Source organism: Ctenopharyngodon idella, chromosome 6, assembly GCF_019924925.1.
Source record: "Ctenopharyngodon idella isolate HZGC_01 chromosome 6, HZGC01, whole genome shotgun sequence".
Taxonomy (NCBI): Eukaryota; Metazoa; Chordata; class Actinopteri; order Cypriniformes; family Xenocyprididae; genus Ctenopharyngodon; species Ctenopharyngodon idella.
This window is the reverse complement of record NC_067225.1, coordinates 33,503,372-33,524,465: the sequence shown is the minus strand read 5'-3', so window position 1 is coordinate 33,524,465 and position 21,094 is coordinate 33,503,372. Positions and strand designations below refer to the sequence as shown.

The following is a 21,094-nucleotide window of genomic DNA, read 5'->3' as shown; positions in this document are numbered from 1 at the left end:
AAATTTGGTGCATGTCCTCAGATTGTCATGGCGTCTTTGTGCACCAAAATTTTTTAAGTTTGCACACTGCGTTTACATGATACAGGCCCAAATGAAAATGTAATGTGACCCCATATGGCCACATATGGGTGAGTTATATACATTTGCTTATTACAGCACCACCTAGTGGCTGAGTTACACTGAATTTGGTACACGGCCTCTTAAAGACATGTATGCACATATGTCTAAACTTCATGAAGATCAGACAAACATATTTGAAATAACTGCCCGCAGAATTTTGGTTGACTGCTGGCGGCCATTTTGTCCAAATGTCAGCTGAATCCTTAAATGCAGGTACATTAAAGGGATAGTTCACCCAAAAATGAAAATTCTGTCATCATTTACCCACAATCAAGTTGTTCCAAACCTTTCTTTTTTCTGCTGAACACAAAAGAAGATATTTTGAAGAATATGGGTAACCAAACAGTTGATGGACCCCATTGACTTGGGAAAAATACTATGGAAGTCAATGGGGTCCATCACTGTAGTTCACCCAAAACTACAGGGTGAGTAAATGATGACAGATGTTTAATTTTGGGGTGAATTATCCCTTTAATCTCTTTTTACCCTCATAACTAATGGACAGAGTTTCAAAAACAATATTTTTCATGATGTGGATGCCATACAGAGTACCTGAAGTTCTCATTTGAGTCTCTTTAAATTCATCCCAGCAGTACTGAGAGAGATATGCAGTCAAATAAGAATGAAAAATCTTATATACTGTAGCTTTAAATGGATATATATATATATATATATATATATTATATTATATTATATTTAACAAAGTAAGAGCTTTAGTCGAGAGGGTCGAGCTTTACTTTGAATGAAACCCAATTAAAGCACATAAGGAACTAAACTGGACTAGTAAAATCACAAGTTAATATTCAGAACAACAGCATGATTGTGTGTGATATTTAAAAAGCTATTAATATTAAAACATATATATATAACCAAAACCAAACTCAAAGCATGTTTGCAGACTGATAGTTGTGCTGTGACTGAAGCTGGTTAGTTTGATTGAATATGGGAGCTTGACCCATCTGGATTGCCTGACCTGGAGAGTTCCTGTGTCTCAAATCTTCCTCTTGCATCTCAATGAGCACTTTAGCATCAGCATCCAACATAGAAACGGAAAGGACAGCATCAGGATCCACATTCATCAGAAAAAAACGAGGGGAAAATCATAAACGCACACATGGATTACAAAGGTCGTCCTTTCCACAAGCTGCTGCTGTCCATGTGATTCTGTCACATATATTTATCAGGTTTCGAAGCTGACAACTTATGCTCTTCCGATATAATAACTGTACATTCTTAAATCAAATGTCAAGGTTTCTGAAAACCACTTGAAACTAATCATTGAATTTGCACTTTGTGGAAAGTGTAACCAAAGCACAGATTTTTTCATAAATTATATTTAAATATTCCAACAAACACAGTCTAAAAATTCAAGCCAAATGTTATGATTGGTATGTAAAATAATATATATTTATGCCATAATTTATGCCATGAAATCATATACCGTATTCATACCAATCATAAAACTAGATATCTTAAATATTAAAATAAATTATCACACATATTAGCTAATAAAATGATTAGCTCAAGAACATTCGTTTCACACTTAATCCACAAAAACTTTGGCAGCAAATGCAACACTCGACTCGATTATATTAATATAAACTTGATATGCACAAATAACACAGACACTGATACAAAAATCACATGCAATGGCACAACAGAAAGACAGAATAAGAATCCTGATGTGTGGAACTAGGAGATTCTGTCTGGATTGTATTAAATTAATCTAGTTTCTTTCTTCACACCTTCTCACCTGTAGATAATCAAGCTGAGGATTCTTCTAAAAATCTCAGTGCAACTTATTCAAGTGATCTCGGACATCTAACAAAGTATTTTGGGCATCCAAGACCAAGTCCAATTTACTTGAATGGGGGAATCTGCTTTTTATACTCATATTTAACTCTTTCCCTGCCAGCGTTTTTTAAAAAATTGGCCAGCCTTTTTTTTATTAACACTTAAATGTGGGTAAATTTCATACAAAAAGCAACATTTTGAACAAAAAGCTGAGAAAATCAAATTTATTTCAAAGACTACAACGTGCATAAGCAATGCTTTTATTGCTTGTTTCTGCTCCTGTTTTGATCCGGAGATTCAGTACTCGTTCAGAAGATGCATAACAGCGCCCCCTACTGTATAACAGTGAAAACATTGAAAGCCAGAAAATTCTGTCAATGGTGGGGAAAGAGCTTATATTTCATGGCAACCGGAGCTTCTAACAGCAGCTGCAGTGATGCGATGTCTTTACCAATTGGCGATTGGTTCGTTTATTTAGAAGGCGGGACTAATTCCGCCATATTGTGAATTGCACTTTCTCCCATTCATAAGTAATGTGGGTGCAGCATCTTTGTATATCTAAAGTCTTTGATGCCTAACCATTTTAAAACGATCGCAAACACAAGACCAGGCACTTAGTTTTTAGGGTTGTCAAAAGTACTGATTTTGGTACCAAGTCGGTATTGAAATTTAAAAAATGTGACAATACCAGCATTTCCCCCTAGCATTTTTAAACACCTCTGATTGGCCATTGTGTTCACATGCTCAACAGATATGTCTGTGATTGGCTAGAATGGTCAATGTTTCAAAAACATGTTGTAAATAGAATTCTTTGACGCTTTGTTTTTTGAGCCGGAGATTCGGTACTCATTCAGAAGATGTGTAATAGCGCCCCCTACTGTATAACAGTGAAAACACAGAAAGCCGGAAAATTCCGTCAATGATGGGGAAAGAGTTAAATTACATATTTCAAATCAGCAACAAAATCTGACATGAACTGGCCCGTAAATGTTGCTTCTAACGGCAGATGCAGTGATGCGATGATTTTACCAATTGCCGGTTGGTTCTTTTACTTAGAAGGCGGGACTAATTCCGCCATATTGCACATTGCACTTTCTCCCATTCATAAGTAATGTGGGTGCAGCGTCTTTGTATATCTAAAGTCTTTGAAGCCTAACCAGTTTAAAATGATCTCAAACACAAGACCACCTCTGATTGGCCATTGTGTTCATGCGCTCAACAGATATATCTGTGATTGGCTACAATGATCAATGCTTCAAAAACATGTTGACATCTTTGACGCTCTTCACCGAGCGCTTACACAGATACACACGGGATATATCCCTAATATATCAGCTGATAGACGGATCTGATGGTTGCCAATCACAGACATATCTGTTGTTTCAGAATCCGCTCAACAGCGCTCAAAAAATTTCAGTACCGACTTGGTACCGAAGTCAACCCTACTATTTTTTCATTGTCTGACATTTTATCCAAAGCAACTTCGAGTTCACAGACTACAGTGATGTTGTGTTTCACAGCTGTGCCTTGTGCCGTTTGAGTCTACAACTATTAATAACTGTGATGAGTGTCAAATGAATCGGAATAGACCTCTTCTTCACTGATTAACACCTACAACATCCAAATCACGACCAAAGCGTACAAATACAGAAGGCAACACTGCATAAGCGCACAGGACCGGTTTGGTTTCCCTCACCTTCTGAGTTCTGGCGGGACGCGGCCCCTTTAAAGCGGAAGGCTTGTCTGGCCCGACTGCGGTCGCCGAAGCTGAGGCTCTTGGGTACTTTGGACGGACTGTCCTCGATGCTGTTTGCGCTAGGAGAGCGTCGGATGGGCTGCTGGCCCTGAGGAGAGTTCTTCCCTTTGGTTGCAGTGTTTCTCGGGCTGGAGAACACACGCTCTTTCAGACTCACTTTCTGACTGTGAAGGGTAAAAGGGTTTAAGTGTTAGAGGCTTAAAAGACAAACAGCATTCAATTTGCATTCAGAAAGAACTAGCTGATTTGGTTAAAGCTGCAGTCCGTAAGTTTTGCCTCTTTGTCGCCATCTCTGTTCGAAACCTGCAATTGCAGTTATTTGCAGAATTATCATCTTAACATGGGTTGTGCATTGGCACGCGGATGAATCTAATGTTTTGAGGAGAATGTGTGGGTGTATTTAAAACACATCTGACTCGTTTCATTTATGAATTACTGACAAACATGCATCACATTAAATTTCTTTACTTTAAAACTGTCCAATCTAAATGGATGTAAATTTTTTTAATGCAATTCAAATTCATAATAAATGCATTAAAATAAATCATACATTTTTTTTGAGTGTATTTTAATTTAATGGGAAGTATACATACATTTTGTATTTGCAGTTGTATTCAGTTCATTCCCAAAAATTATTACAAGTACAATCAAATAGTACTGTTATTCATATCTGAATGAACTGCTGACCTGCATTACATAATGTTTGTTAATGAAAGTTATTATAAGGTGTTTCCCTGGAGGGAAGGAACAGGAGTTTCTGTGTTTCGTTGAAATGCGGGCGGATATATTGATGTGCATTTGGCTTATTAAACGCTACACATCTGTCTGCACACAAACAAGGTCAAACTAATACACACACGTGCACACGTAAACAATGTGTTCATTGATGTGAACATGCATCGCTGGACTGGTAAAATATTTGCACACAAACAACATCTCTGAAACACATCCTGTGCTGACAGAACTGATGACACTGAAACGGACACGATGCATGCAAAAGAAAGCATTAAAAATGACATTTAATATTAGAAGAAACACTGTTTTGTGGTGTCTGAGAAATATGATTTTCACTAACCTCGGGGAGGGCTCAGGTTGGGCTTCCTTCCTGTGGTGGAAAACAAAATCATACTTTTGAATGCTATGATTTGAAGTCCTTTAACAAACTGAACACTACCGTCAAACAGGTTACCTTTTCGAATAAATATTAAAGGGGTTACGACGTGGATTTTTTAAAATTATTTTAATATGTTCCTTGAGGTTCATTTATAATGTTAAATATATATGTGGAAAAACGATAATTTTTAACCTTCGTTCTGAACCTCTGTCTGAAATGTTCTGTTTTTTAAGGCGCAGCTCCTTTAGCAACTGAACGGCAGTGGGCGGGGCCTATGATACCAGGAGGCGGGGGCTATGATGCGATGATGTATAACTATTCGTCAATGTCTTGCCCTGGAGGCAGTCGTATGCAAATGTATTGAGATGCCACAATTCAATTCATTAACACATAAACACATTTATCTGAGAGAATCAAAAATAAAAGAGCATTTTAAAAACCGCCATTTTACTGTACGTTACCTAAAGGAGAGGCCGGATTTGCTCTTGAGGTTTCTCAGTAGATCGAGCTGGTTCAGAGGAGGGATGAGTCTGGAAAAACACACAGGAGCTGTTGGCACACGGATGATGTGTGAAGAGGAAATGCTGCGCAATGCTTATGTAAATCTGGGAGCTTCTTTTGGACAGAAAAAACTGACAAGGACTATTAATAAATATACTGCTGACTGTGAACTTAAATTAAAGATGGACAGAGAGAGAGAGAGAGAGAGAAATGCACATGAAAAATCACGGCAAAATTTGATGAGATGCTTTGATGATTTTTTAACAAACATCACTGCTGCTTCTAACATGAAATACAAGGACTAATAATAATAATAATAATGCCTGACTTAAAAGTCACTAATAAAAGATTAATTTGCACATCCTTTTTTGGGGCTCAGTGTTACATGCATACCCCCTGCTGATTAGACATTTGATATGAAAGCGTGATGTATATAATATGCCATACGCAGGGAGGGAGTGTGTGGACAGCACTGTTAACCTTCACAATCTGCACAAAACAGCCTGAAAGGTCAGAGAGCAGATCGATGTAGAGACGTCTGAAGAGATCTCATGTGACACCCCAGAGGAATGCTGGGACAGAGAGAGAATCAGATGGAGGATGGGACTGTGTGCATGTACCTGTACATGGGCACCGATACGGTCCTCTCGTAATAGTCCCACGTCGAATGGAGATCTGTGCGATTCAGATTTGTGGCGTAAAACCTCCAGGCAGCCTGAGAGATCACAGAGATCATACATTAAAGGAATAATTCATCCAATAATTAAAATTCATACAGGTTTGAAGTGATACAAGGGCTTTCATTAAGCACTTTTTCATTAAATCTATGGATGGATAAATATTTGTAATACTGGGAAAAATGAATTGTGTGCATTTGTTTACTGTCCACTGTATGATCTGATACATATTTTCATTAATATGGATGCATAGGTGAGCAAATGACTGTTATAATATTAAACAAGTTCTATATGCCCCCCCACCCCCCACAAAAAAATAATAATAAAAAAAAATGTATACAAGAATGATTAAATAATGACAGAATCCAATGGAAGCTTGTTTCACCAACTAAATAAAAAAACAAAAAAGGTAATTGCGACTTTTTATCTCAGAATTGCGAGATTTAAACTTACAATTGCGAGTTATAAAGTCAGAATTGCTGAATTCTGACTTTTTCTTGGAATTGCGAGTTTTTATCACAATTCTGACTTTATGCGGTAGCATTAAAAGAAACTTTGTTAACGATGATTGGATATCTTGCAATTCTGACTTTATAACTCGCAATTCGGACTTTATAACTCGCAGTTCTGACTTTATAACTCGCAATTCTGACTTTATAACTCGCAATTCTGACTTTATAACTCGCAATTCGGACTTTATAACTCGCAATTCTGACTTTATATCTTGCAATTCTGACTTTATAATTCTCAATTCTGACTTTATAACTCGCAATTCTGACTTTATATCTCGCAATTCTGACTTTATAACTCGCAATTCTGACTTTATAACTCGCAATTCAGACTTTATAATTCGCAATTCTGACTTTATAATTCTCAATTCTGACTTTATAACTCGCAATTCTGACTTTATATCTCGCAATTCTGACTTTATAACTCGCAATTCAGACTTTATAATTCGCAATTCTGACTTTATAACTCGCAATTACGAGAAAAAAAGTCCAAATTGTGAGATAAAAAGTCTCAATTACCTTTTCTATTTTTTATTTCATGGTGGAAACAAGCTTCTATAGAATTTTCATTGTTTTAGGTGAGCTGTAACTTTATTGACACACTCATATCTTGGTTTGTGAAGTGTGTCAGAGATCTAGAAAGATTGAGTTTTATTCTCCCAGTGAACCGGAGCTGAAGACACTGAACGTAACTGGGACGACGAGACGTGTTTTACCTGAATGAGGCCGGCAGCGGGATTTCTGCGCTTCTCGAAATGTTTCTGCCGATGCTGTTCCTGAACTTTCAAGGCAAACCCAGAACCCAGAATTCCCTGCGGAGCGTAAAAAGAAACTTTGTTAATGATGATTGGACCTAGTTTTTCCAGAAACTGAGTCGTGTCATCTATTACAGAGTGTCACGACATTAAAGAGGTCAAAACTTCTGTTTAAGTGCTCTTTTATTGGGTTATTGTTTCCCTTGAGCTTTAGTTACCAGGTTTTGGCAGCAAAAACAGTCTAATAATTCAGTTTTGTTGCAATTTAGTTAACAGAATAATTGCTTTTTGGATGTGAATGTGGACAGTCAGTTTCTGAAATATCTAAGGCTTTCAATAGATGGACTAGAAAGAATATCTTCCAAATTCTGGTAACACTTTACTTGAAGCCTTTATATATATAATGCATTATAAAAGTATTTTAATGCATTAATTATGCCTTATAATGCACTGTATGATTTCATGATTAATTGTAATCACGGTTATAATACATATCTATTCATTTAGAATATATAATGCATTAAAAAACATGACAACCATTTTCAGATCTCAGGAATTTCAATAATCTGCAAATATTATAATGCATTTTGACTTTGGTTATAATGAATTATACATATAAAGATATAATGCATTATTACATACATTATGCATACATTTAAAATGATATGGTTAAACTAAGGATTAAACTAAGGTTCCAGTGAATCTGAAATGATACACCATAATTCATAGATGTGTTTACACTAAAGCAGAAATGCTATGAAGAAAAACACATTAAGCAGGCAGAGGGATTTTTATATTAAACTGCACTGATGTAATTCAGTGGCCTGCTCTCTCCACACAACAATCCATTAAAAGCCTGTTAGACTTTATTTGTTCGTTTCCTCGCGACTCCCCGGAGACTCACAGCAGGCAGCGCGAAGAAGGACACTCCGATCAGGGTGAAGGTCGCGGCGAGGAGACGCCCGTTCCAGGTTATGGGATATTTATCGCCGTAGCCGATGGTCGTCAGGGTGATCTGTGAAATATCAATAAAAAATATTCTATATAATATAATATAATCTCTGGTCCTTCTAGTGTCGTGATTTAAACATCACTGCTCACACAAGAAGCAAATCAGAAAAAAAAAATTAAAAACCGTCATTAAATTATGCAAGTCCACGAACTCCATCCATACAAGATTCCTCTGTGATCTTTCTGAAATATCATCTCATCAAACTCAACGAGTGATAAACATCCCTGCATAATTAATAATCCTCACAGACGTCCTGTGTGTAAACTTCAGCTGTTAGTCTATCTGATGTCCTTGGGTTTATTTCCAGAGGAATCACGCCAGAGCTTTACTGGCACTCGCTGCAGTCCCGAGAGCAACTGCTGCCAGAGTTTATCAACCATATAATAAAGCTGAAAATATGAAACACAGCAATGCAGAAGCACTTATACACCAGAACATTTACAGAACATCCATTGCAAGAAAACAAATAGTGTTTATCAGTCCGTAAATGGAAGTAGCGAAGTAGCGTGTTGTCAAGGGAATGATCTTCCAATGCAGCCTGGAGTAATATTGATCTCAGACCACATTATGAGAGATCTGTGGACACGGTACATTACTTCAAGTGTATTTCTTAATGGCGAGGGAGTGCGAAATGCTTACCAGACCCCACCAGAGTGCATCGGCGTAGGTTTCAAACATCTCGTTATCCTCCTTCTCAGCGAGGTACACCAGGAACGAGGCCAGGATCAGACACAGGAAGCCAATGTACCAGGCTGTGATCAGCTCCTGTTGAGGGCACATGCATGCACACGATCAGTAAATATCAATATCAAGTGTCATACTTGTTGCATATTTAAAAGTCAACAGCCTATGAATGATGATGCAGTGAAGTGGCATAAAAGAGCCCCTAAATGCTATTTTAACAGGGTGGTCGATTATGGTTTCACTTTTTTAACTTTGGTTAGTGTGTAATGTTGCTGCTTGAGCATAAACAACATCTGCAAAGTTACAACACTCAAAGTTCAATGCAAAGGGAGATATTTTCTTTTACAGAAATCGCTGTTTAAGGACTACAACAAATGGCTGGTAGGGACTACAACGAGTTTCTTCTCGGGTTCTTCCTGAGTCTCTCCATCAGTGTCGACTCCGGTTTGAACAATGTAAGGCTGAACACTTTCGTCATTTTGGCTGCGTGAGATTCTCCAGCTTTGTTGTTGTTGAGCTGTTAAAGCTCCGCCCTCTTCTGGAAAGCGGGCAGCTCATTTGCATTTAAAGGGACACACACAAAAACGGCATGTTTTTGCTCACACCCAAATAGTGGCAAATTTGACAAGCTATAATAAATGATCTGTGGGGTATTTTGAGCTGAAACTTCACACACACATTCTGGGGACACCAGAGACTTATATTACATCTTGTGAAAGGGGCATAATAGGTCCCCTTTAATGGTTCCTAATTTTGTTGGAGTCTTCTACAATAGATTTACATGCTTCCAAGGTCAAAAAACACTTTGATTTTCTCATAATATACGTGGCAGCATCAGCTCTTTCTCACAGTGTCTGAAATGGTTCGATTAAAGATTCGGTCTCATTAATCCCCGCCTTTCTGAGAACCTCCTCCCTCCTCTGCTCTGATTGGTCAGACGGCCTAGTCTGTTGTGATTGGTCAAAAACCAAACACTCATTACCATATCTGAATTTCATCTCTGGATCTTCCTCAGTGCCTGGATCGTTTACAGTGATATAAACGATGGCATTGGTTTTACTGCATCAATTCAAGCGCAAATCCTCATCCTTTGTTAGTGAATCAAAGTAGATTCGCAGCGATAAAAACAGCGGCTTCTCAACATGAACAACATGAACCAAACTCTTCTCAGCTACGACTACAGTGTTTGTGGGCGGGGCAAATTAGACATCATTCACAGCAGCCAATGAAGACCATATACTGGCATTATGCAAATTTGTTACAAACCCAAGTAGGTTCATTAGGAAGTAAGATTGGAATAACTGATGACTCGTTTCAGGCAATTCAGAATCACTTCCTTCTTTTAAGAGACAATAACTCCATTTATCTGCACTTTTAATCTTTAAAACTTTGCAGACCTTTTACATTCACAAACAGCTGTATTATACACTATATGAAAGGGAATAATGAAAACACCCACTACCATAAATCACTGCACAGCTCAACTCCTGAAACAAGCCAAAGAAAAACAACTTCAGAGTTTTTGCTCTGTCAGCATGTGCGTCTCTTCACTCCTTCAAATGCACCTTCCTGTGGACGCTAAGAAATGGGACACCACTTAAACACAGAGACTGCAACGTTACGCCACTGCGACTCATTTTAGACTGAAAAATGCACTGCAAGCACATTCGCCCACTTTCTTGCCCTTGAGAGAGACGTCACCTGAGGCTGAACTCACGAGTCACGACAGCACCTGAATGAATGACAAGACGCCTTAATCAGACTTCTGACTGCAGGCTGATCCACTTTACTGCTTAATCTGGGCAAGAACTGACCATCCAGTGAGAATCGAGTGTAGTTCACTTTGTTAGTTGATGCCACAATAACAAAAAACTCAAATAATGTCAGTCTGTGAGGAGCTATACAGAACACATCAAAGAAATGATTGAACATGCATGTAAGACTTTGAACATTCAAAAGTTTGGGATCGGCAAGATTTTTGAAAGAAGTCTCTTCTGCTCACCAAGGCCACATTTATTTGATCAAAAATACAGTAAAATTTATGAAATATTATGACAATCTAAAACAGCTGTGTTCTATGTGAATATATGTATATGTATATGTAAATAAATGTCATTTATTTCTGTGATCAAAGCTGAATTTTCAGTCTTCAGTGTCACATGATCCTTCAGAAATCATTCTAATATGATGATTTGCTGCTCAAGAAACATTTATGATTATTATCAATGTTAAAAACAGTTCAGATTTTTGGGGAAAACGTGATACATTTTATTTTTCAGGATTCTTTCATGAGAAAGTTAAAAAGAAAAGCATTTGAAATAGAATTTTTTGTAACATTATACATTTCTTTACTGTCACTTTTGATCAATTTAATGCATCCTTGATGAATAAAAGTATTAATTGATTGAGAAAAGGGTTTTGTAATGAATATACAAAAAGAGGCAGTTTTATGTTTGAGAAAGAATTTCATATCATGAGAAAGAATTTCATATCATCAAGTCTTCATCTTTCTGCTACATAAATAACCAGTTTTCCTCTTCCGTTTAATATACCCGGCATGAATTATTAATCAAACTAATGCTGTTATTTCACAGATGGCTATCCTTTCCTCACGTCACCCTGCTAGCATGCAACTCCTTTAAAACTCATTTATATTTCAGCATGTTTACTGTCAACGTGCAAAATATATAATGTGTGTTTGTTTGAGAAAATGTGTTTTCATCACCAAGACAACAGCCGATGTTCCCCATGTTTTCACAGGTCAGGAAACTGCTGGGGAACCACAAAATAATGAGCCGAGTTAAAAATTGATTCTCTCTGCAACTTGAGGAATGGAATACAAGCAAACTATTTCTAGAAATGTTTATATTTTAACTCTATTACGTGTGGATTGAGTTGCATTAACATTCCCAGATGCATTGAGCTCTATGAAGTCAAGCAGCACCCTCATTATTCCTTTATCTAACAGGGAACGTTCTCAGAACGTTCTCTCAAAGTTATGAACAAACGTTCTTCCAGTAACATTATTAGAATGTTCCCATAGAATGAGTTGTTTTAACTCAGCGATTAGGATGTTTTAGCCCAACGATTGGGATGTTTTAACCCAGCGATTAGGATGTTTTAGCCCAGCGATTGGGATGTTTTAACCCAGCGATTGGGATGTTTTAGTACAGAGATTGGGATGTTTTAACCCAGCGATTGGGTTGTTTTAACCCAGCGATTAGGATGTTTTAGCCCAGCGATTGGGATGTTTTAACCCAGCGATTGGGATGTTTTAGTACAGAGATTGGGATGTTTTAACCCAGCGATTGGGTTGTTTTAACCCAGCGATTGGGATGTTTTAACCCAGCGATTGGGATGTTTTAGCCCATAGAATGAGTTGTTTTAACTCAGCGATTAGGATGTTTTAGCCCAGCGATTGGGATGTTTTAACCCAGAGAATGGGTTGTTTTAACTCAGTGATTAGGATGTTTTAGCCCAGTGATTGGGATGTTTTAGTCCAGAGATTGGGATGTTTTAACTCAGCGATTGGGTTGTTTTAACCCAGCGAATGGGTTGTTTTAACCCAGAGAATGGGTTGTTTTAACCCAGCGATTGGGTTGTTTTAACCCATAGAATGGGTTGTTTTAACCCAACGATTGGGATGTTTTAGTCCAGAGATTGGGATGTTTTAACCAAGCGACTGGGTTGTTTTAACCCAGAGAATGGGTTGTTTTAACCCAGTGACTGGGATGTTTTAACCCAGCGATTGGGTTGTTTTAACCCAGCGATTGGGTTGTTATAACCCAGAGAATGGGTTGTTTTAACCCAGCGACTGGGATGATTTAACCCAACAAATGGGTTGACTGTTGAATGAATAATAATTAAACAATAAACATTTATTAAATTGCTTATTAATAAATGTTCACCTTTTGATTATTATTGTTGCCTCTAGTAATTATGTGTTTCCAACCTATTTTGGGTTCATTTTAAGCCAACCATACAGTCATTTTTAAACAATTTTTGAGTTAAATAAAACTGCCCAGCACGTTGGGCAAACATTTAACCCAACTGCTGGGTTAAAACAACCCAATCGCTGGGTTTTTCCATTTTCAACCCATCCTGGGTTGTTGTTAATCCAGCATTTTTTAGAGTGTAATGGGAACATTAGTAAAACGTTCTTAGAACATTTTTGTTAGCTGGGGCTTTATTGCGCAGCTTAGACTAAGTTCAAACACTTTCAATCGGACCCAGTTTTACTCTAACTTTTCACAGTATGATTCAAAGACATATTGCATGGAAATTCAAAACTCTGCACATCTTGTTCCTGTCAGTTCTCAGTCTGCAGTCATGAGCCCTGCATTTACAGTACTAGTTTATGTCTTGCCGAGTCTATCGATCGCAAACCTCCAGCTGACACTTCATCAGGACGTCTCATTAAGCATCGCCCCCACTTTGGCCTTTTCCTCCTCTCCTCAAAACAGCCACACAGAGCCAAAAGACGCCGTTCCACGACCTCTCAAATCCACTTTAACAATGAGCAGAACATGTTGGGCTTGACAAATGACACATGACAGAATGACTGCTGTGGATTCAATTTCTGCACAGCAAAAAGCCTTGTGGAGGCACAACCAGAAAACCTCTCAAAATCATGTTTGGTCCATTTGCCATTTTTCTCGAGGGCAATTGAAATAGGATTGATGACTATGCAGTTTAGAAATTGGGTTTATATAATGTTGAATCATGCTTCAGCTGCATTGTTTGAGGGCATCAAAAGACCTCAAAATATCTGTTTAAAGGTCAACAAAAAATGCATTTCCATAATGTGCCATATTTTTGCACATGAAGCTTAAAAAGAAAGCGATACATTGTTACATTTTGAATTTACATGAAAGATTACATTATTTCTCTGGAATAACATGCACTGATGAATCTATGACAATAAGACCAGGAATATGAATTAAGCAAGTTAATAGAGTCAATGTTGATTTCATGTAACAATGGATATTCTGGACTGCATGGATATTCTGAGAAACTGCCATAGAGTATATCACTTCTAAAAGCACTGAAATTACCTGATATGCATTTACTTCTAATGACCTTTATTGCCATATATGTCTTCTGAAAGCCTCAAAATGAGGTTTTTAAGAAGCAGCACAAAACAATATGTCTGGTAACTGGACAGTTTCAGACATGTTTTCCGTGTTTGGTTACCTTGCTGTGAGCATATACGACAGATCCCAAGAGTTTCCAGGTTCCTCCACGCCGATCCATGCGGATCATCCGGAGAATCTGGAGGAATCGGAGACTCCTGATGGCGGAAGTGGCAAACACATTCCCCTGCGTTCCAGCAGCCAAAACCGAGATGGAGGCAATCAGGACCATGATGTCTGAGAAACACAACAACTGGCAATATAAACTGATGCTGGGATCAAGCTAAATATAAAAGAACATAAAACATTCATGTGACAATGTAAATGTACATGCATTTGGCAAGGTGCACACAGGCCACACATTTTATCTCTTTATTCTATGGTCTGTTTGAATACTCGATTCTGATTGGCTGGAAGATGTGCAATAAGCTTGTTAACAAGCAGAATCACTGAAGGAAAAAAGAGAACAGAAAAAAGAGACAAACAGAAACACAAGAACTACAACTGACTTCAGCTACAGCCTCAGATGAAATCAAGTGAAGATAAAAGACATTAAATCTCTCCAGATCTCAGCAGGAGGATTATATAATTCCACACACAGCATTACAGCTTCATATATTACTAACCAGATTTACTTCATTTCTGTCATTGATTGACTGTCAAGTTCTTATTGAGAATTAACAGAAGTTTAACGCTAATGTTTGTTTCATTTAAGGTCACTGTAATGGTGATTGGTATTACCATTAATTGGGCTCTTAACTCTTACAATATGTGTTACAGTGTGTTTGTCAAACACATTTGGAGTAGTGAATAAAGCTGAAATGAGATCAGATGATGAGTTATAATCCTTGTGAAATAGAACAAATCCTGTTTTACTGTACCATGAGATCACACTGTGTTGCAGAAATCAGTTAAAAGATAAAACAACGTGTGATAGGAGAGCCAGATGACAACGTCATTTGTTTTTCTTATCAAGTCACCTTTGATCTCGCATCTCGTGATCTCGAGTCTCCGTGAGATCTCGTGTCACTGTGAAATCGTTCCTGCAATCAACAGGTGTGTGGTCTTGTGGTCCGTTCGATCCGTAGATGTAATGCAGTTAATTTCAACTTAATAATAGTCTGTTATAGAATGCATTTGGCATGAAGCATGTCTCCATTGTTGAGATTTATATTTCTGCGTAAAAGGGTCTATGGTTGGAAAGATGCTTGAGAAGCCCTGCAGCGGTCAACCTGAAGCTTTCACCTGCACACCCACTGAAGCTAAAGAGGGTTGAGGCTGGTCTATATCTAGATGGGAGACCATCTGAGAGACTGGGTAGCTGAAGAAGAAGAAGAGGTGTTATGAATGTGGGTCTGATCAACCTGTGGCCTGAGTGGGTCCTAACGCCCCAGCACAGTTGCAATAAACTGTACTGTATAACGGGTGTCACCCTGGTGTAAGATAGTCCATACAGCACATCACATAAAGCATCATTACTCCAGTCTTCAGTGTCACATGATCCTTCAGAAATCATTCTAATATGATGATTTATTATCAGTGTTGGAAACAGTAGTGCTGCTTATAATTTTTTTTGGAACCTGTGATACTTTTTTCATGATTCATTGATAAATAAAAAGTTAAAAGGAACAGAATTTATTCAAAATAGAAATCTTTTTTTTAACAATATAAGCCTTTACTATCACTTGTATTCAGTTTAACACATCTTTACTGAATAAAATTATTGATTTTGCTTTCAAAAAAGAAAGAAAAAAATGACTGACCCCAATCTTTTGAACAGTAGTGTATATTGTTACCAAATGTTTCAAAATAGAAAGATTATATATTGTTACAAAATATTTCTAACCTCAGAAAGCCATGTTTTAAATGTCTGTAACCTGTGCAGTCTGAACCACTCCAAGTGGGGTAAAGGAACAAAACCGACCGCCATTGAAATCTCGTAAAGGAATAAAACCGACCGTCACTGAAATCTCGTAAAGGAAAAAAAAATGACCGTCATTGAAATCTCGTAAAGGAACAAAACCGACCGTCATTGAAATCTCGTAAAGGAACAAAACCGACCGTCATTAAAATCTCGTAAAGGAATAAAACCGACCGTCATTGAAATCTCGTAAAGGAACAAAACCGACCGTCATTGAAATCTCGTAAAGGAACAAAACCGACCGTCATTGAAATCTCGCAAAGGAATAAAAACGACCGTCATTGAAATCTCGTAAAGGAACAAAACCGACCGTCATTGAAATCTCGTAAAGGAATAAAAACGACCTCCATTGAAATCTCGTAAAGGAATAAAACCGACCGTCATTGAAATCTCGTAAAGGAACAAAACCGACCGCCATTGAAATCTCGTAAAGGAATAAAACCGACCGCCATTGAAATCTCGTAAAGGAACAAAACCGACCGCCATTGAAATCTCGTAAAGGAATAAAACCGACCGTCATTGAAATCTCGTAAAGGAACAAAACCGACCGTCATTGAAATCTCGTAAAGGAATAAAACCGACCGTCATTGAAATCTCGTAAAGGAACAAAACCGACCGCCATTGAAATCTCGTAAAGGAACAAAAAACGACCGTCATTGAAATCTCGTAAAGGAACAAAACTGACCGTCATTGAAATCTTGTAAAGGAACAAAACCGACCGCCATTGAAATCTCGTAAAGGAACAAAACTGACCGTCATTGAAATCTTGTAAAGGAACAAAACCGACCGTCATTGAAATCTCGTAAAGGAACAAAACCGACCGCCATTGAAATCTCGTAAAGGAACAAAAAACGACCGTCATTGAAATCTCGTAAAGGAACAAAACTGACCGTCATTGAAATCTTGTAAAGGAACAAAACCGACCGTCATTGAAATCTCGTAAAGGAACAAAACCGACCGCCATTGAAATCTCGTAAAGGAATAAAACCGACCGCCATTGAAATCTCGTAAAGGAACAAAACCGACCGCCATTGAAATCTCGTAAAGGAATAAAACCGACCGTCATTGAAATCTCGTAAAGGAACAAAACCGACCGTCATTGAAATCTCGTAAAGGAATAAAACCGACCGTCATTGAAATCTCGTAAAGGAACAAAACCGACCGCCATTGAAATCTCGTAAAGGAACAAAAAACGACCGTCATTGAAATCTCGTAAAGGAACAAAACTGACCGTCATTGAAATCTCGTAAAGGAACAAAACCGACCGCCATTGAAATCTCGTAAAGGAAAAAAAACGACCGTCATTGAAATCTCGTAAAGGAAAAAACGACCGTCATTGAAATCTTGTAAAGGAACAAAAACCGACCGTCATTTAAATCTCGTAAAGGAACAAAACTGATCGTCATTGAAATCTCGTAAAGGAATAAAACTGACCGCCATTGAAATGTCGTAAAGGAATAAAACTGACTGCTATTGAAATCTCGTAAAGCAAAAAAAACGACCGTCATTGAAATCTCGTAAAGGAACAAAACCGACTGTCATTGAAATCTCGTAAAGGAAAAAAAACGACCGTCATTGAAATCTTGTAAAGGAACAAAACCGACCGTCACTGAAATCTCGTAAAGAAACAAAACCGACCGTCACTGAAATCTCGTAAAGGAACAAAACCGACCGTCATTGAAATCTCGTAAAGGAACAAAACCGACCGCCATTGAAATCTCGTAAAGGAACAAAACTGACCATCATTGAAATCTCGTAAAGGAACAAAACCGACCGCCATTGAAATCTCGTAAAGGAAAAAAGCCGACTGTCATTGAAATCTCGTAAAGGAAAAAAAAACGACCGTCATTGAAATCTTGTAAAGGAACAAAACTGACCGTCACTGAAATCTCGTAAAGGAATAAAACCGACCATCACTGAAATCTTGTAAAGAAACAAAACCGACCGCCATTGAAATCTTGTAAAGGAACAAAACCGACCGTCATTGAAATCTCGTAAAGGAACAAAACCGACCGTCACTGAAATCTCATAAAGGAACAAAACCGACCGTCATTGAAATCTCGTAAAGGAACAAAACCGACCGTCATTGAAATCTCGTAAAGGAACAAAACCGACCGTCATTGAAATCTCGTAAAGGAAAAAAAACCGACCGTCATTGAAATCTTGTAAAGGAACAAAACCGACCGTCACTGAAATCTCGTAAAGGAATAAAACCGACCATCACTGAAATCTTGTAAAGAAACAAAACCGACCGCCATTGAAATCTCGTAAAGGAAAAAAAACGACTGTCATTGAAATCTCGTAAAGGAAAAAAAACGACCGTCATTGAAATCTCGTAAAGGAACAAAACCGACCGTCACTGAAATCTCGTAAAGGAATAAAACCGACCGTCACTGAAATCTCGTAAAGGAACAAAACCGATTATGCAGCTGAATTATCCTATTATTTTCTTTAATTCTAACTATTTGCTTTTATTTTTTGCTGTGGTTTTTGTTCTGTCTTTTAGGGGCTGTTTACACGACACCATTTTCAACTATAAACGTAAAACTTTTTATGCGTTTTGGCCGTTCATTTACACGACAACAGCGTTTTGGTGGCCTGAAAATACAAACTTTTGAAAATGGGTTTCAAAGTGCAAGGTTTTTAAAACGGTCTCTATGTAAACAACAAAAACTCGAATCTGTGAAAACAATGACTTCATGCACATGAGCATTACATGATCAGTTTAATACAGCGTTTTTAGTCGTTTTCACGGATTCGTGTGGATGGGGATCGTTTTGACAATGATGTCATCTGTACGTGGAAAACTCAAAGGATAAACTTCTCCATTTTAAGCATATCATTGTCGTGTAAATGTACCTTAGTAGCTTTATGTGATGTTCAGAGTTGATCTGATTGTCTGAATATTTTGTTGTCACCATTGTTGAGATTCATACGCTGATTGCTCATATCTGTGTTTGTCATTGCAGTCTACTGTTTTCTGTCCAGTCTTGGTTTATTTTTTTGTTCTTGGTTGACATGTGGCTCAGATCTGGCAAACAGGAGTGGTCCGCCCAAGTACCATCTTTCCACGCCACATGTGGTCCAGATCATCAGACCATGCATGGCAGATGTAGGTCAGATTTGGGCCAGCACAAAGTTATTATCTGGGAAGTGGGCAGAATGCTATACCTAACAAGCCATAACTGACGAAAATAACTGAAAATAATGACCTTCCAGTCAAAAATTCGCTGCAAACATCAATAACAGCTTTAAGTTGGAAAATTACCATGATATAAGCAATATAATCTGTGGGATAAACCATTTGAATGCACTGCTTCACGTCATGCATTAAAACCGTTTAATACACAGCTAGCCATGGATTATCCCTTAAATATACTACAGTTCAAAAGTTTGGGGTTGGTAAGATTTTTTAATGTTTTTGAAAGAGTCTCTTCTGCTCACCAAGGCTGCATTTATTTGATCAAAAATACAGTAAAAATTGTGAAATATATTTACAATGTAAAATAGCCATTTTGTATGTGAATATATAGAAAATTTTAATTTATTTCAGTGATCAAAGCTGAATTTTCAGCATCATTACTCCAGATGATTGTGTTCCAATAATTTTTGTTTTATTTACAGCGAACTGGACTCACCGATAACACAAAAAGGTTTCCGGGCGAATTTGAGTCTTCCCCTCCATCCTCTGTATCGACAACAACATCCTGCAGACCAGATCCTCACGATATATTCCACTCCGAAAACCACGATGGTTACAATTTCCTACAGACACACAGACAGACGTCGAGTTAGCATGACACTGTGATCAATGTACATGTGTTAATCAATATCTGTGATATTATATACCAGGATATAGAGGGCATCTTCAGAGCTCTTCTCATATTCTTTGATGGTGGAGAACACGGACAAAACCAGACAGGAGAAAACCAGCAGAAACCTGAAATGACAAGAGAAAAAACAGTTTACCTGATGTGCATTTGTGCAAAATAAGACCAGAAGCTGATTTGATGAGCATAATGAATGGTTTTATCACATTACACCTTTTAAGATGGAGTGTACTTGTGTAATCTGTCCTTCAAATGCCACATTAAAGTGGGTAATTGCATTGCTGACACTGTTTTTCTCACCATCTCTCTGTCAGTGTGATCTCTGCTGCGGTTCCTCCACAAACTCAATAAGAATCCTGCAGGAAGTGCTGAGCTCGGCGCTAACATCGCTAAAGCCACAGACATGTGAGTAATAGCGGGATATCAGGCTAGAGCTAACGCATGCTAACCCTCGCTACACAAACTATTTATTGACAGAAACATTAGCATTCTCATAACACAAGACCTCAGGCGGCCAATATGACTGAGTAATGTGTTTTTACATTATCATCTCAATGCAGCTAGCTCACCTGCCATCTACTTGTTAGAAAAAGCTAATCTTTAGAAAAAGTGGTTACACCACAAGCAATGGCAAAATTATTATCTTTTATTAATTTATAAAGCTGTGTAATGTCCTGAGAAACGATAGGTTGACCCAATTTCTTTTACTGTGTCATAGCTGTTAAATTTAGGTAGATTTTACTCAAAACATGGGATGAAATTTATTTATTTTGTGTTTTTTACCGAGAAGTCAAGTACTAAAATAACTAAAATGAAATAAACTAAAACTAATAAATAAAAAATAAAGTAATAAAATGTATTTAAAAAATGTATTTAATAAAACATAATTTAAAATGTATTTTAAAAAAGTAATAAAATATATTTAGCTAATAAAATGACAAAAACAAAACAAAATGACAAAAAACTTTAATTAAATTCAAAATGGAAACTAATAAAAAAACTGCAAATTAATATAAAATATTAAAAACCGTCAACTATTAGATCTAACGCAATTTCATTAGAAAAAGAATATAATTAAAAGAAATAAATAAAAAAATAAAAATAAACTGTAGTGTGTATATATATATATATATATATATATATATATATAATTGAAATTAATTATATAAAAATGAAAAATAAATAATATAAACACATATGCACATATACATACATATTATATGTGATATTTTATAAATATATTCAATAGATAAACAGTTAACTGTTATATGCAATTTCATTAGAAAACA

At 37.3% G+C, this 21,094-nt stretch overlaps 1 protein-coding gene across 3 annotated transcripts in view; it reads right to left on the bottom strand.

The window, feature by feature from the left end:
• The window catches only part of LOC127513934 (potassium voltage-gated channel subfamily KQT member 2), a 56,315-nt gene that overhangs the window by 18,265 nt on the left and 16,956 nt on the right, over positions 1-21,094 (bottom strand). For 2 of the 3 annotated variants that reach the window (XM_051896168.1, XM_051896166.1), the window contains exons 2-12: positions 19,825-19,915; positions 19,614-19,740; positions 14,116-14,291; positions 8,878-9,003; positions 8,131-8,241; positions 7,188-7,283; positions 5,906-6,000; positions 5,246-5,314; positions 4,746-4,775; positions 3,611-3,834; positions 1,094-1,141 (exon numbers count right to left, since the gene is read on the bottom strand). In XM_051896168.1, the coding sequence (XP_051752128.1) occupies positions 1,094-1,141; positions 3,611-3,834; positions 4,746-4,775; positions 5,246-5,314; positions 5,906-6,000; positions 7,188-7,283; positions 8,131-8,241; positions 8,878-9,003; positions 14,116-14,291; positions 19,614-19,740; positions 19,825-19,915 (1,193 nt within the window). The remainder of the gene's footprint in view (positions 1-1,093; positions 1,142-3,610; positions 3,835-4,745; positions 4,776-5,245; positions 5,315-5,905; positions 6,001-7,187; positions 7,284-8,130; positions 8,242-8,877; positions 9,004-14,115; positions 14,292-19,613; positions 19,741-19,824; positions 19,916-21,094) is intronic. The other variant, XM_051896167.1, reaches the window with a different exon arrangement.